General features: G+C 51.3%; 1 protein-coding gene across 2 annotated transcripts in view; it reads right to left on the bottom strand.

Annotated features, from left to right (window-relative positions):
• Positions 1-15,873, bottom strand: part of NPHS1 (NPHS1 adhesion molecule, nephrin) — a 387,780-nt gene that overhangs the window by 184,047 nt on the left and 187,860 nt on the right. For both annotated transcript variants that reach the window (XM_030213102.1, XM_030213103.1), the window contains 3 exons: positions 1,584-1,752; positions 998-1,127; positions 270-442 (listed from right to left, as the gene is read on the bottom strand). In XM_030213102.1, the coding sequence (XP_030068962.1) occupies positions 270-442; positions 998-1,127; positions 1,584-1,752 (472 nt within the window). The remainder of the gene's footprint in view (positions 1-269; positions 443-997; positions 1,128-1,583; positions 1,753-15,873) is intronic.

The following is a 15,873-nucleotide window of genomic DNA, read 5'->3' as shown; positions in this document are numbered from 1 at the left end:
TTGTAAGATCCATTTTCTCTCTCCAGCTTCTGTTCCTTATTGGCTACCTGGCACTGGTTCCTCTCATCCCTAGCAGTGGTAGAAAAACTTGACCTGGGTTGCTGCTAAGCCCAAAGTGCCAAGCATTAGACATCTTAAATGTTTCCCTTCCTGCACTCATCTCAACCTTCCTTTGCCACTCAAATATTTTTGGCTAGCATTTCATCCTCTTCCTTGACTCCTCACCCTATTCATGCTCCATTCTCCCCTTCCCCCCTCCAAGCACTCACAGAGGATGTTGAGCTTGTAGAAGGTGTTGACAGCTTCATTCAGAACAGCATTGTACGCCTGGCATGTCACACGCCTTCCGTTGTCAGAAGATGAGGCCACGAGGGTCACTTTACTGAAGGTGGACAACCCTCCAAACTCTGTGTTCCTCCTCCCCAGATCCACACCCTTCAGTCTATGAGGCAGAGTGAAAGTAAAAGAGAAGTCAGGAGAGGGTACATCACATTGTGACGGAGAATGCTAATGACATGGACCAATTCACGGGAATTCAACACTGCTTGAAGCTCCTCATCATAGTGAGCAGTATACACTACACGGAATTACAGAGCCATGTCACATGCCACACCAAGATGCACAGTCTTATTACCCACAATATGCAGATGCACAGTTATGTCTGTTCTCTGGAAAATCTCTTATTATCCAAAAATATGGAGGGAGAGCTTCCATTGTGTAAAAATAACCACTATCCAAAATGAGCTTGGCTGTATTGTTATTAACAGATGAAATAAACAGAAATGCCATTGCCATGAGAAACAAAATATTCTCATTGTGATCTCTGTCTACTTACAGAAACTCTTTTTAACTGTGTATCGCTCTAGAAATTAATGAAAGTAATAATGATACAGTCCCTGAGGTTGGAGAATGGCAGTACTATTTACAGGAAATAGGTTTGCTGAGGTAGTGACCAGTACAGGCACTGATGAAATCCCAGGGCTCAATTATATCTCACTTTTCTCCATCTTTTAGCCAGGATACTGTGGAGTAGGGATTACTGCTTCCTGTGGCACAGTTCAGTGTGATGGACTGTCCACGTCGGATATCCTTTGCTGTGGTACTAATCTTCACATGGACTGCTGGGACTGTGAGAGAAGAAAGCAATCACTGTAACTGAGGTAAGAAGGAGGAATGTTGCACTTACCATTATAAAATACATTGCAGTTAGTATATGCTAGGCCTTAGGAACCTTTCTTCACCTGTCCATAGTACATCTGTATACTGCTGAATGTTGCATATGGAAAATATGAGATTTCCTTGTTATGGTTATGACCTATAGATCAAAGATGATCCATTTTCTACAGAAGATTCCAACTTACTCCCATGGTAACTGGCATGCGGTAATGTGTTTTTCCTGCTCAGTGCATCTTTAATTACTACAATGATCACTAGTTGATGCCATGAGGAAAAGAAATACAACCCAAGCTATACAATTTGTTTTCCCAAAATGTTACCACAATAAACATTATTTTTCAACCTCATTTTCCCTACAAATATTGTGCACTCTTTTTGGGGAAAGGGGAGTGGCACAGCACACTCACACTGGATCTGAAGCTTCGTATGCGCGGTCAGTGCTGGAGTCTTGGCATCATTGCTGGCATTGCAGCGGTACGTGGCCAGGTTGTCATTGGGAGCTGTGATGATGACAATCTCCTTCGACACAATCTTCCCAGAGGAGATCTGGGACCCATCCCTCAGAGCCTTGTTCTCCTGGAAAGCAAATGGAGAGAAAGGAATAACACAAAACATCCTTCAGATCTACAAAGCCACAAGACTACCTGGCTCCAGGTCAACTGAACAGGCTGATCAAGTCTAGGTTTTAACCTATTGCTACCTGATTCTTTCACAAAAAGGAGTAGTAAAATCCAGTCTATTTTAGAACAATACAAACTGATGCAGCCTAATGCTAAGGACAGTCATGTACCAACTTAGTTCCATTTCTAAAAATGAACTAAGAAAAAGAATCATTCTAAGCAAAAATCAAACAAAAAATATTCTCTTGATGTTCTGCCATAGTGTTCCCTTTGGAGTGAGCTGTGCTGCCTTGTGACACTCTTTAAGCTCCCTGATGAAGCCCGTGGAGAGTGAAGCCAGTTGGAGCAGCAGCTGCTATGGCGAATTGATTGTATAAGCAGTTTTCAATGGTTTTGTGAGTCTTTGTAGTGTACCACCATGTTTGATGGTTGGAATGGAGTGCCTATTACAGTGGGAGAGTCTGTGACCTTGTGCTGAATATCCCTGACATTTGGGAAATATAAAAGACTAGTAAAGCTTGTTTTTGTTTTTTATCTTCATTGTTTATTTGTGATAAGATACCACATTTTGTGTAATATTTTGATACCCTTTGGGGTTGGTGGTCTCTTGTTATATTTTTGTTTCAGTGGAAACATTTTTGCTTCTTTGAGAGTAACTATGAAATAGGTTGGTCAATATCCGGTTATTTGTTGGCCACCGGGAGTTACCTGTAAGTGACCAGGTGATGGGTAAAAGATTTCACTCCCTGCTGCTTAATGTGTAGAAGGCAATGGTCAATTTTCATGGGGTAAGTAGTCTTGGTTAGGCTTGAGACAAACTTCAAAACAGTAGTCCAAAATGTTTGAGCATGAGGACAGGCCCACCAGATATGGTACATATCTCCCTCCAGCCCACAGTGGCACCATCATAAAGCTGATCCCAAATGAAACATTCTGGCCAAACGCTGGGGGGTTTAGTACCAGCAGTAAAGTATTTTGTACCCATTTTCCACCAAAGTATTAGATATGGATACCTTGAGCAAAACCCAATGCCTTCTCCCACTTTAGCAAGTAGAATATGATAGGCTTATGATGGGAAAGAAGGGCCCTATATAATCTGGAGACTCCCCCCCCCTTCCCCGTCCACTAACCATCGCTTGCTCTAGAAGGGTTTCTGTTAAACTCAACTCCCCTTTTGCCCTCCCGGAGACAAAATCTTACAGCTGATGGTACTGAAACGCATTGGAAGTGGGAAGCCCATACTCCTCTTGCATATCCTCAAAGGAAAGTGATTCTCCTTCTTCCCATACCTGTCCAAGCTTGCATAAACCTAATCCCTCCCAGGAGCGATAGCAAGGATCCAATGCCCCTAGGACAAACTGTAGAGCAAAATGAATAAACTTATGCAAAAAATATGTGCGGGTTGGAAAACATTTTCCCTGAATCGTATGTCAGGTGGAGAGAGGCCTCTAAAGTAGAGGTGGGGCCTCCTGCGTAACCTCCCTCAGAAGCCGATCGGGCAGCCAGGGTATTGCTCTCAATGGGTAAGGGTCAAGCCAGGATTGCTCAAGAGATTTCTATATCCTACTGGTGCCCTGGAGCCAGTCTGCCAAAATCCTAAGACGTGCTGCTTAATAATAAGTAAAAAAGGAAGGAACTCCCATTCCACCCAGTGCATGCAATTGGCACATCACCTCCCTATGCACCCGGGGGGGGGGGGGGTCTCCTCTTCCAAATGAAAGAGAAGACTTTGCGTTGTAAACCCCTAAAAAGCTTGTGAGGTATAGAAATGGGGAGTGCCAAGAATAAGTATTTTAGGGAGCAAGATCATTTTGACTGCATTAATACGCCCAAGCCAGGAAATTGTTAAGCCCCCCCAGCAGTGTAGTTCCAAAAACAGCTCGTGGAGCTTAGCTGGAAAGTTAACCTCATACAGATCATCCAAGTGTTGTGTCAAATTGACCCCCAGATACCGAATGTAGCGCGGTGCCCAGCAGAATGGAAAGCAAGATCGCCCAGGGCCACTTGCCGATCAGGGAGATTAATATTTATGGCCTCCAATTTGTGCATATTAATGTTAAAGCCTGAAACCTGGCCATACTCTTGCAAAAGGGATGACACAGCCAAAAAGGAAGTATTCAGATCTGTTAATGTTAAAAATACTTCATCAGCAAACAAAAGGATCCGAGACTCAATCTCCCCATGCCTCAGTCTCTTAATATCTGGGTGTGTGGATACAGGCAGCCAAGGGTTCAATAGCCAGCACAAAAAGGAGAGGGGACAAGGCACAGCCTTGACGCATACCACAAAACAAGGGAAAAGGAGCAGAACACTGACCATTGATCTGAACTGAGGCGCATGGGGCCATATAAGTAAGATGAAGCCAATTGGAAAAGTGACTCATTATACCCACCCTCTCTAAAACCGCAAATAGGAATGGCCAATGTACATGATCAAACACCTTCTCAGTGTCAAGCAATAGTAGACACAATGGGATTCCCACAGTTTGAGCGCAATACAAAAGATAGAGCTCTCTGCGTATATTATCAAAAGTTTGATGACCTTGAACAAAGCCAGCCTGGTCCTTGTGAACTAAAAGTGGGAGGTAGGTTTGTAAGCGGGAGGCTAATATCTTAGTGAAAATTTTATAAACAACCCCCAACAGAGAAATTGGCCGATAAGAACTACATAGTTGAGGGTCCTTACCAGGTTTAGGTAGAAGTTATAACTTCCAAATTCCATGTCTCTGGGAGTGACTGGTTAAGAGAATTAAACACCCATAAGAGCAGTGTTGTTCTGGACGTGAGCCCTTGAGCCCAGGCCAAGGCCTAGTATAGGATTTTGGCCAAAGCCTAGGGTAGACCGAACAGGCCCTATGCATCACCCCAGCCACCAAGCCCCGCACACACACAACAGCCAACAGGCACCACCAGAAAGTGGGAGATACAGCATTCAGGTGGGCCTCACGGCCGAACAGGAACCCACTCGCACAGAGTCCAAGCAAGCGGGCCTCACGGCCGACCGGGAACCGAATCACACTCTGGGAAGGGAGAAAGAACAGCAAGGGTGCCCCACGGAACTGGGCCACTAGCAGCGCACACAGTGCAAGGTAGAGACACAAAGGATAGGATGAGAGGCAGGAGCCTCTAAAGGTATACAAGGCTGTGCCACAGGGCAAACAAGAATACAGGAAGCCCCAGAAACACTCAGAACTCAAGGGAAGAAGGGAACCAACGAGAGGACTACACTCTAGGCTGAACCATTCAGCACACAGGGAAAGGGGAAGCCACTCAAGGAATTCTCTAAGGTATGCCACGAGGCACTCAAGGAAAAAGGAAACCAACTATAGGAATACTCACTAGACTGAACCATTCAGCACACAAAGCAAATAGGCTGTACTTACAGCATACAAAGATACAGGAAGCCCCAGAAGGGAACACACTAGGCTGACTATACAGCACACAACGGGAAGGGAGAACTACCTAAGGAATACACAAAGCTGGCCCCACAACACCCCAAGGGAAAAAGGGAACTGCTAAAGGAATAAACAGAGCAGTGCACTCAGGGGTAGATGCACTAAAAAAAAATGAGCCATTAACATGGGTTTTAAACTGGTTCTAGCCAGTTTAACATACAAGTAGTAAACCAGGACATGCACAAAAGGGCATTTTCCTGTCACGGTAGCAGCTAACGAAAACGGAATGCAAACTATTATAATGAGATGCACTGCCATTGCAAACTATTATAATGAGATGCACTACCGTTTTCCGATCCCCTTACCGTGGAAAACCTAACGGGAGGTCTGCACCTCTCGTTGGGGCTGCTGTGAGGGAATTGGAAAGGGAAAAAAAAACGTTCAACAAGTGCTCAGAAGAGCAAGAGGGAAGGGAAAAAAAAAGCCAAGTGCTCGTCAGGGACATCCTTCTAAAATGCCTAACATGGACGTCCTTCAAGGATGTCCCTGATGAGCACTTGGCTTTCTTTCCCCCCCCCCCTAAGGTCGTCATCGCTGCTCCCCCCTTCCTTGAAATCACAGCTTCCCGCAGCCCTGGCCTCCCCGCCATCCTCCACGCCCTGGGCCCCCACCCCCTCCGCCCCCCCTGAGGTCGAGGTCGTCGTCACCGCTGCCACCGCTCCCCCCCGCCCCCCTCTGTCTACTACCGGGCCGGGCCCTCACAGCGCCTCTCACCTGTGAAGGCGCTGCAGCAGGCAACAGCAGATCACTTCCCTTCAGGCCTCCCTCCTTCCCTCCCTGGCCCGCCCTCATCTGACCTAAGTTATGCGAGGGCGGGACACAGGGAGGGAAGGAGGGAAGCCCGAAGGGAAGCAATCTGCTGTTTCCTGCTGCAGTGCCTTCACATGGAGGTGAGAGGAGCTGTGAGGGCCCAGCCTGGTGGCAGACGGAGGGGGACGGTTGGAGGGCGGGAGTGGTGGCGATGAAGACCTCGACCTCAGGGGGGTGGAGGGGGCGGGGCCCCGGGGCGCGGAGGATGGCGGGGAGGCAGGGGCTGCGGGAAGCTGTGATTTCAATGCAGGGGGTAAGGGGGAGCGGAGACAGAGAAGGCGACCTCGGGGGGGGGGGGGGCGGCGGCGGCGGCGGAAGAGAAAAAAAAAAACGAAAAGTGCTCGTCAGGGACATCCATAAAGCACGTCCTTGGCAGGCGCAGAGCAGCCAGCATAATGCTTGGCTGCTCTGCGCATGCTCGACTGGCCGACTGTTTAACGATGGAATAGAGAATGCAAGTGAGCTACAACGAGCAGCTCATTTGCATTCCTTTTCCTTGATGCATGCCCGTTTCTTACCGATTCGCTAAGGGAATCGGTAAGGGAAGGGCTTTAACGATTTTTTAGTGCATCTTGGCCTCAGCAGACAAGGATAAAGGGGAGTGATAAACAGGGAAAGCTGCCTTGAAACACATAGATCAGAAAAGGCACGCTGCTCCTCGGAAATAGGAGACAGATACAGAAAATATACAAACAGGAGCAAAATACGGGGGAGGCAGAACCACAGGGAGCAGAGCAGAAGCTCAGCACAACAAAGGGAACAGAGAGAGAGAGATAGCTGTAGCGCCCCGCGCCCCTACCTGCTCTTCCGCCGCGGGGGGTGGGAGCCAGCGTCCTCCGCGGCAAGGGGTAGCGGCCCGAAGGCCTCGGCGTGGAGTCGGGCTCCGCCGCAGTGATGGCTGTTCCGGCCGGGATCAGAGGCCGGCGACTGCGGCCGCCGGTCTCTCGGTCGCCGGTTGTGGAGGTGAGGTTCGCGCCGCCGAAGGAGGCGGCGCCAGGACGCGATGGTCGGCGTCTTCCTCCCTCCTGGGCAGGAGGGCCCGGAGCTCCGCCTCTGAGGCGCCGGATTGGGAGGCCGGGTTGGTGGTCCCGCCTGGGAAATCGGACAGAGCCAATCAGAGGGGCTCTGCCGATACCCAGGGCCGGATTGGTGGGCTGCTCCTACGGGGGTGGGGCGGCTGATGCTGTACTGTATTTAAAGAAGGGAACTGAGCTAGCACTTTGCTTCAGGTTCTGTTCCCGAAGCCTATCTCCGTGGTTCCTGTGTTTGGTTGTCTTCCTGGTTTTGCGGATTTTGGAATTTGGACTGTTTCCTGGTATCTCTGCCTAGCTGCCTGCCTCGACCTCCAGCCTGACTTTGACTTCTTTACTAGCCGCCGGCCTTGACCTCTTGCCTGACCCCGACTACGCTCTTGCTGCCGGTCCTGATCTGCTGCCAGTCTTTGGACTCTTCTTTCCACCTGCCCACTTCTCTCCTGGTTCCAGCCCAGGCCAGTCCGGTAACCCCGCGGTTCCTGAAGTCCCGTTGACCGCCTGCAGCTGGGGGCTCAAACCTTGGTGAACGGCGGTCGCCGTGGGTGAACACTTGGGGTTGCGCGGCTGTCCTTTGAGGTCCTTTTGGGCCTTGCGGGACCTAAGGGCTCACCCTCCTTGTGGACAAGACAGGAACCTGAAGCCATGAGCTCGCCTACGCAACCTGACCTGCGGGACCTGGCTAAAGTTCTCCAGCAGCAGTAGGAGCAGTTGAATGCCCTGTCGGGGGCCCTCCAGAACGTATGCTCTCAGCTCTCTTCTGTCCAGGTACAGAACCAGGCTGCTGCGGTCCAGGGTGCCGCAGCGGCTCCCCGTCTGGGAGGGTCCTTCCCGGGACCTCTGTTCCCTGAGCCTGCACGATTTGATGGCGTTCCCGGAAGCTGCCGGGGTTTCCTCAACCAGTGCAACTTATACTTCAAGATGCAACCAGAAGCTTTTGCATCAGACCAGATAAAAGTGGCCTATGTTATTTCCTTGCTTACGGGACGGGCCCTGGCATGGGCATCCCCGTTATGTGAACAACAGGATCCACTCTTGGACAATTATGCGGAGTTCCAACGCCGCTTCCGCATGGTGTTTGACCTTCCAGGAAGGCCGTCTTCCGCCGCGTCTGAACTCCTGCGGATTCAACAGGGCGAAGGGACCGTGGCAGACTATGCTATTCGATTTCGGACTTTGGCAACCGAGTTGCGTTGGAATCAGGAGTCCTTATCTGCAATCTTCCTGGAGGGACTTCAGGATCGAATCAAGGATGAGCTGGTGGGCCGGGAGGTCCCGGGGCAACTGGATGCTCTGATCTCGCTCTGTGTCCGGGTGGATACCCGTTTCCAGGAGAGGGCTAGAGCTCGAGCAGACCGGCGGAAGGGATCCAGGGGTGTGTCTCAGCCTGGTCAGGGACCGTCTCCCCGCCGTGGCTCTCGAGACTTTAGGGAGACCTCCGAAGAACCTATGGTAATCGGCCGCCAACGATTGACTCCATCGGAGAGGACTCAACGTTTGCGGGGTGGTCTTTGCCTGTATTGCGACGAGGCGGGTCATTTCATTTGCACTTGCCCCGCATGGCCGGGAAACGCCACTCCCAAGGCGCCCGGAGGGGAGGGGTCTTGGGGCACACTACTCCCCTACCTGATCATTTGATAACACTTCCGGTAACTTTACGGTGGCAGGAGACGATGGTTCACACCCGTGCCCTCTTGGACTCTGGGGCTGGGGGGAATTTCATTTGCCAGGAACTCCTGCAGCAGATGGAATGGCCCACACTGCCCTATCGACCTGCGCTGCAAGTAACATCCATCCAGGGTACTGCGTTACCCCAGCCTATCACGGAGGTAACCCCCTTTTTGGGGCTTCAGGTGGGGGAGGATCACCATGAGGAGGTTCAATTTCTGATCTTACCCCGCACCATTCATCCTGTGGTGCTGGGCCTGCCCTGGTTACGGCGCCATACCCCCGTTATAGACTGGACTTTAGGGAAGATTCAGGCCTGGGGTGACGCCTGCATTGAGGCCTGTTTGAAGGGCCGGGAATCCAGCTGTCCCGCGGTAGTAGCTACCCCTAGAACTGTGCCAGCCTGTCAAGCTACTCTGCCAGAGGAATACCGGGAGTTTGCGGATGTATTTAGTCCCGTGGAAGCGGATGTGCTACCGCCACATCGGTCCTTTGATTGTGCTATTAAGTTGATGGCTGACACAATGCCACCTCGGGGCCATCTCTACACATTGTCCCGGGAGGAATCTAAGGTAATGCAAGCCTATATCCGGGAGAATCTCCAGAAAGGGTTCATCTGTCCCTCTACGTCCCCTGCCGGGGCGGGATTCTTTTTTGTGACCAAGAAAGATGGCTCCTTGAGGCCCTGTATTGACTACCGGGGCCTAAATGCCATCACCGTGAAGGATCGATATCCTCTGCCCCTTATCCCAGAGCTGTTTGATCGGTTGCAGGGGGCCCAGATCTTCACCAAGTTGGATCTCTGTGGGGCCTACAACTTGGTCCTTATCCGGCAGGGGGACGAATGGAAAACTGCATTTAATACACATGAGGGACATTTCGAGTATCGGGTGATGCCTTTCGGCTTGTGTAACGCTCCCGCAGTGTTCCAAAGGTTTATTAACTTCACTCTCGAGGACCTGTTGTATACTACGGTAATTGTTTACTTGGATGACATCCTGATCTTCTCCAAAGATCCCATGGAGCATGTGACCCATGTTCGAACTGTGCTTCAGCGCTTACGACAATTCCGCTTGTTTGCCAAGCTCAGCAAATGTTCTTTTCATCAGCAGTCTCTGCCTTTTCTGGGACATATTCTGTTACCAGGGGGTTTGCAGATGGATCCAGATAAACTCCGCGCTATCCGGGAGTGGCCTCAACCTCAGGGACTGAAGGCTCTACAACGGTTCCTGGGGTTTGCGAATTACTACCGTCAATTTATTCCTTACTATTCGCAGCTGACAGCTCCTTTGACAGCGCTCACCAAGAAGCAAGCTGATGTCCGAAACTGGCCAGCCGAGGCGCAAGCAGCATTCAGTCAATTGAAGAAAGCCTTTGAATCTGCTTCTATCCTTCAGGCTCCGGATCCTGACAAACCATTTGTGGTAGAGGTGGACGCTTCTGCTTTGGGCGCCGGGGCAGTCCTCTCTCAAGTTAACGCCAAGGGCCGCGCGCCAACCTTGCTTCTTCTTCTCCCGTAAGTTCTCCTCAGCGGAACGCAACTATACTGTGGGAGACAGAGAACTACTAGCCTTGAAGTTAGCTCTGCAAGAGTGGATACATTTGCTGGAGGGGGCGGAGCACCGGTTTACGGTGATTACGGACCACAAGAATCTCTTGTATCTACAGGAGGCCCAAAGACTGAATCCACGGCAAGCCCGTTGGTCATTGTTTTTCGCCAGGTTCCACTTTCAGCTTATATTCCGGTCTGCTGCCCAGAATACCCCTGCGGACTCCCTCTCCAGAGCCTTTGAAGCTCCAGAGGAGATTGAAGAGCTTCATCCTATGCTGGATCCAGTCTGCCTCAGTGCGGCCCCAGGAGGGGTCGCCCCGGTGAGAAAGCTTGTGCCTCCCCAGGACCGGGGAAAAGTAATGCATTGGGGACATTCCTCCGTATGGGCCGGACATTTTGGGTTCCAAAAGACCCTTCGTCTAATTTCTCGACAGTACCAGTGGCCTCACATGAGGCAAGATATCCTTCAGTTTGTCACGACCTGCCCTACCTGTGCCCGGACTAAGCCTGTGGTAGGGCCCCCTTGGGGAGACCTGCAACCGTTGCCCATTCCTGCAGCTCCCTGGGAGGAATTGTCTATGGATTTCATCACGGACCTTCCCCACTCCCAGGGACACACCGTGATTTGGGTTGTGGTAGACCGGTTTTCCCGTATGGCACATTTTGTTCCCCTGCCATGACTTCCGTCGGCGGCATTGTTAGCCCAGCAGTTCATCCAGCATATTTTCCGACTCCATGGGCTACCTGTCAGGATTATCAGTGACCGTGGAACCCAGTTCACTTCACGATTCTGAAGAGCCCTGTGTTCCGCTCTGGGGGTTGTGACCCATTTCTCCTCGGCCTATCATCCTCAGACCAATGGTATGGTCGAACGGATTAACCAAACATTGAAAGGGTTCTTGCGGGCCTTTGTCAATAAGCGGCAAGACAACTGGGCATCCCTTCTTCAGTGGGCCGAGTTTGCCTATAACCACAGTGACCATTCTGCCTCTGGGCAATCTCCCTTTTTCATGGTGTATGGACAACATCCGCGGCTTCCTTCGCCCATTCCCTCTGACTCATCTACGCCCATGGTCACTCAAACCCTGGCTGACCTGCAGGAGGTCTGGAATATGGTCCGTGAACAACTACAAAGAGTGGCCGCCAAGTACAAGTCGTTTGCTGACCGACACCGGCGTCCCGCCCCGATGTTGCAGCCGGGGCAAAAGGTATGGCTAAGTACTAAATACCTAAGGCTCCGGGTACCCTCTCGGAGGTTGGGACCACGGTACATCGGGCCGTTTACGATCCAGTCTCGGATCGGAGCGGTGACATACCGCCTGCGGCTACCTAGTACTCTACGGGTTCATAATGCCTTCCATGTTTCTCTGTTGAAGAGTTACGGGGATCCAAATGGCATCTACAGAATAAAGAAACTGTCGTTCCGGAGGCTGACCCCGATCCCGAGTATGAGGTTGAAGAAATCATTGACTCCAAGAGGTGGCGGGGGAAGCTACACTACCTGCTATCTTGGAAGCATTTCAGTCCCAAAGACAATTCCTGGGAACCAGCTCCCAACGTACATGCTCCGGAGTTGGTAAGGGCTTTCCATGAGCGTTATCCTCTTAAACCTGGCCCTGGGAGGAGGGGGGCATCCGGGGGGGATACTGTCGCGTCCCGCGTCCCTACCTGCTCTTCCGCCGTGGGGGGTGGGAGCCAGCGTCCTCCGCGGCAAGGGGTAGCGGCCCGAAGGCCTCGGCTTGGAGTCGGGCTCCGCCGCAGTGATGGCTGTTCCGGCCGGGACCGGAGGCCGGCGACTGCGGCCGCCGGTCTCTCGGTCGCCAGTTGTGGAGGTGAGGTTCGCACCGCCGAAGGAGGCGGCGCCAGGACGCGATGGTCGGCGTCTTCCTCCCTCCTGGGCAGGAGGGCCCGGAACTCCGCCTCTGAGGTGCCGGATTGGGAGGCCGGGTTGGTGGTCCCGCCTGGGAAATCGGACAGAGCCAATCAGAGGGGCTCTGCCGATACCCAGGGCCGGATTGGTGGGCTGCTCCTACGGGGGCGGGGCGGCTGATGCTGTACTGTATTTAAAGAAGGGAACTGAGCTACCACTTTGCTTCAGGTTCTGTTCCCGAAGCCTATCTCCGTGGTTCCTGTGTTTGGTTGTCTTCCTGGTTTTGCGGATTTTGGAATTTGGACTGTTTCCTGGTATCTCTGCCTAGCTGCCTGCCTCGACCTCCAGCCTGACTTTGACTTCTCTACTAGCCGCCGGCCTTGACCTCTTGCCTGACCCCGACTACGCTCTTGCTGCCGGTCCTGATCTGCTGCCAGTCTTTGGACTCTTCTTTCCACCTGCCCACTTCTCTCCCGGTTCCAGCCCAGGCCAGTCCGGTAACCCCGCGGTTCCTGAAGTCCCGTTGACCGCCTGCAGCTGGGGGCTCAACCCTTGGTGAATGGCAGTCGCCGCGGGTGAAGACTTGGGGTTGCGCGGCTGTCCTTTGAGGTCCTTTTGGGCCTTGCGGGACCTAAGGGCTCACCCTCCTTGTGGACAAGACAATAACTAAACAAACAAAGTGAAACGACTCATGGCACAAGCTTCCCCAGACAGCACAACTTTAGAGCAGGAGAAAACCAAACCAGGTGTGGGGAAGTGAGGCAATCAGGCTCATGCTGGGAATACACAGCACACACACACACACACACACAGAATAAACAAGCACGAGGAGAAAGGCAAAACTCCAATGTGAACACCAGCGCCTAAGTACAGGCTGGCTTCAGCTGAGCAAACAAAGCTATCAACGCCAAAGCAATGATTGCAGGGGAAAGGCAGGCTTAAATGGATCAGGCTTCTGACGTCTGATAGCTCAGCCCCTGACAAGCCAATCAGGAGTGAGTTCCAAACATTCCCCTGCCTATCCAGTAGAATCAAAACAAGCAGCAGGGCCAAAAGCCTACCAAAAATCTTATAAAATTTATTGGTAAATCCATCAGGTCCAGGAGCCTCACTAGGAGCCAGAGCATGGGTGGCTTGTAAAATCTCATCTAATTCAATGGGCCTAGAGAGTCTTTGCTATAGCCTGGATACTGTAACCTGATCTGAATAAGTGGAGATAGCGTCCTCCGAAGCATAGATATCAGGAGTATAGAGCGTCTCATAGAACTGTTGAAACAGTGATTGGAAGTAGATCAGGTCCGATGTCACCACACCATTATTGTCTTAAAGGTTAGAGACATATGCTTGACCAATCTTTTGTTTGTTTGTGAGCCAAAAGTCTACTGGCCTTATTACTAAACTCAAAATGGACCTGACGAACCCGTTGAAGATGCTCAGAAATGTCAGCAAGCTGTAACTCATAGATCTCCTGGCTGAGTTTATGTGCTTGGTCTAACAAATGAGAGGGAGGTCGAGAGGCCTGCTGACACAGTAGGCCCTCCACCTCCACCAATCGTTTTCATAATAAATCCTCCACCAGATGACGTTCCTTCTGTACATGGGCCCTCAACGCAATGAAATGCCCACGCATAACAGCCTTAAGGCCTTCCCACAAGATGCCTGGTGAAACCTCCCCATTATCATTTAGCTACATATACTCCTTAATTTGGCGTCTGATAGTACTGTGGAACCCTCGATGTCAAAGGGGGGGTGAAGTTATAACAAAACCGGGTTGTGATCTGACCACATATGGGACACTATTTTGTGGCCCTGGACATGATGAGGTATCGAGGCATCGCCCAACCAAAAATGAATTTGAGAAAAAGAATTGTGAACAGAAGAAATATACGTATACTCAATGCTGACTAACCTCACTGCCAAACATTATCACTTTTACCCTAATGTCGATACCTAAGCAAAAACATAATGCTGACACCTACGCAAGATCACAATCCAGCTTATAATCGAACGAGAAAAACGCCCAAGTTCCGACCTAAATCGGGAGATGGGCGTTTATCTCACAAAAATGAATAAAGCGGTATAATCGAAAGCCGATTTTGGACGTTTTCAACTGCACTCCGTCGCGGATGCGGACAAAGTTGATGGGGGCGTGTCAGAGGTGTGGCGAAGGCGGAACTGGGGCGTGGTTATCTGCCGAACAGAGATGGGCGCATTTCACAGATAATGGGACAAAAGTATGCGTTTTTAGCTAGAATTTAGGGCACTTTTCCTGGACCCTGTTTTTTCACGAATAAGGCCCCAAAAAGTGCCCTAAATGACCAGATGACCACTGGAGGGAATCGGGGATGACCTCTCCTGACTCCCCCAGTGGTCATAAACCCCCTCCCACCACAAAAAATGATGTTTCACAACTTTTTATTTTGACCCTCAAATGTCATACCCACCTCCCTGGCAGCAGTATGCAGGTCCCTGGAGCAGTTGTTAGGGGGTGCAGTGGACTTCAGGCAGGTGGACCCAGGCTCATCCCCCCCCTACCTGTTACAATTGTGCTGCTTAATGCTTAGTCGTCCAACCCCCCCCGAACCCACTGTACCCACATGTAGGTGCCCCCCTTCACTCCTTAGGGCTATAGTAATGGTGTAGACTTGTGGGCAGTGGGTTTTGAGGGGGATTTGGGGGGCTCTACACACAAGGGAAGGGTGCTATGCACCTGGGAGCTCTTTTACCTTTTGTTCTGTTTTTGTAAAAGTGCCCCCTAGGGTGCCCGGTTGGTGTCCTGGCATGTTAGGGGGACCAGTGCACTACGACTCCTGGCCCCTCCCACGAACAAATGCCTTGGATTTATTCGTTTTTGAGCTGGGCGATTTCATTGTCTATTATCGCTGAAAAGCAAAAACGCCCAGCTCACAACTTGGCGAATAAAACATGGACGTCTAATTTTTTCGAAAATACGCTTGGGTCCGCCCCTTCACGGACCCGTTCTCAGAGATAAACGCCCATGGAACCACTGGGAAGCTAGGGTCCATTGAGCAGATCTCATGTGAAGACGAGCCATGGGAGTCACATGAACTGTGGAGGCCATATGACCCAGAAGTCTCAACATCTGCCGAGCTGTGATCTGCTGAGACGCTCTGGTCTGCGAAGCCAGGGCCAAGAGATTGGTGGCCCTCGCTTCGGGAAGGTAGGCCTGAGCCGTCTGGGAATTCAGCAGCGCTCCTATGAATTCCAGAGACTGAGTTGGCTGGAGATGGGACTTTGGGTAATTTATCACAAACCCCAGCAGCTCCAGAAGCTGAATAGTGCACTGCATGGACCGGAGGGCTCCTGCCTCCGAGGTGTTCTTGACCAGCCAATCGTCGAGATATGGGAACACGTGCACTCCCAGCTTGCGTAGGTAGGCCGCTACCACCACGAGGCACTTTGTAAACACTCGTGGGGCAGAGGCGAGCCCAAAGGGCAGCACACAATACTGAAAGTGCCGTGCGCCCAGGCGGAATCTGAGATACTGTCTGTGAGCTGACAGTATCGGGATGTGAGTGTATGCGTCCTTTAAATCCAGGGAACATAGCCAATCGTTTTTCTGAATCATTGGCAGAAGGGTGCCCAAGGAAAGCATCCTGAACTTTTCTTTGACCAGGAATTTGTTCAGGCCTCTCAGGTCTAGGATGGGACGCATCCCCCCTGTTTTCTTT

This window comes from Microcaecilia unicolor, chromosome 8 (genome assembly GCF_901765095.1).
Source record: "Microcaecilia unicolor chromosome 8, aMicUni1.1, whole genome shotgun sequence".
NCBI classification, from domain to species: Eukaryota; Metazoa; Chordata; class Amphibia; order Gymnophiona; family Siphonopidae; genus Microcaecilia; species Microcaecilia unicolor.
Note: the sequence above shows the minus strand (reverse complement) of the source record. Positions and strands in the feature narration are given on the sequence as shown.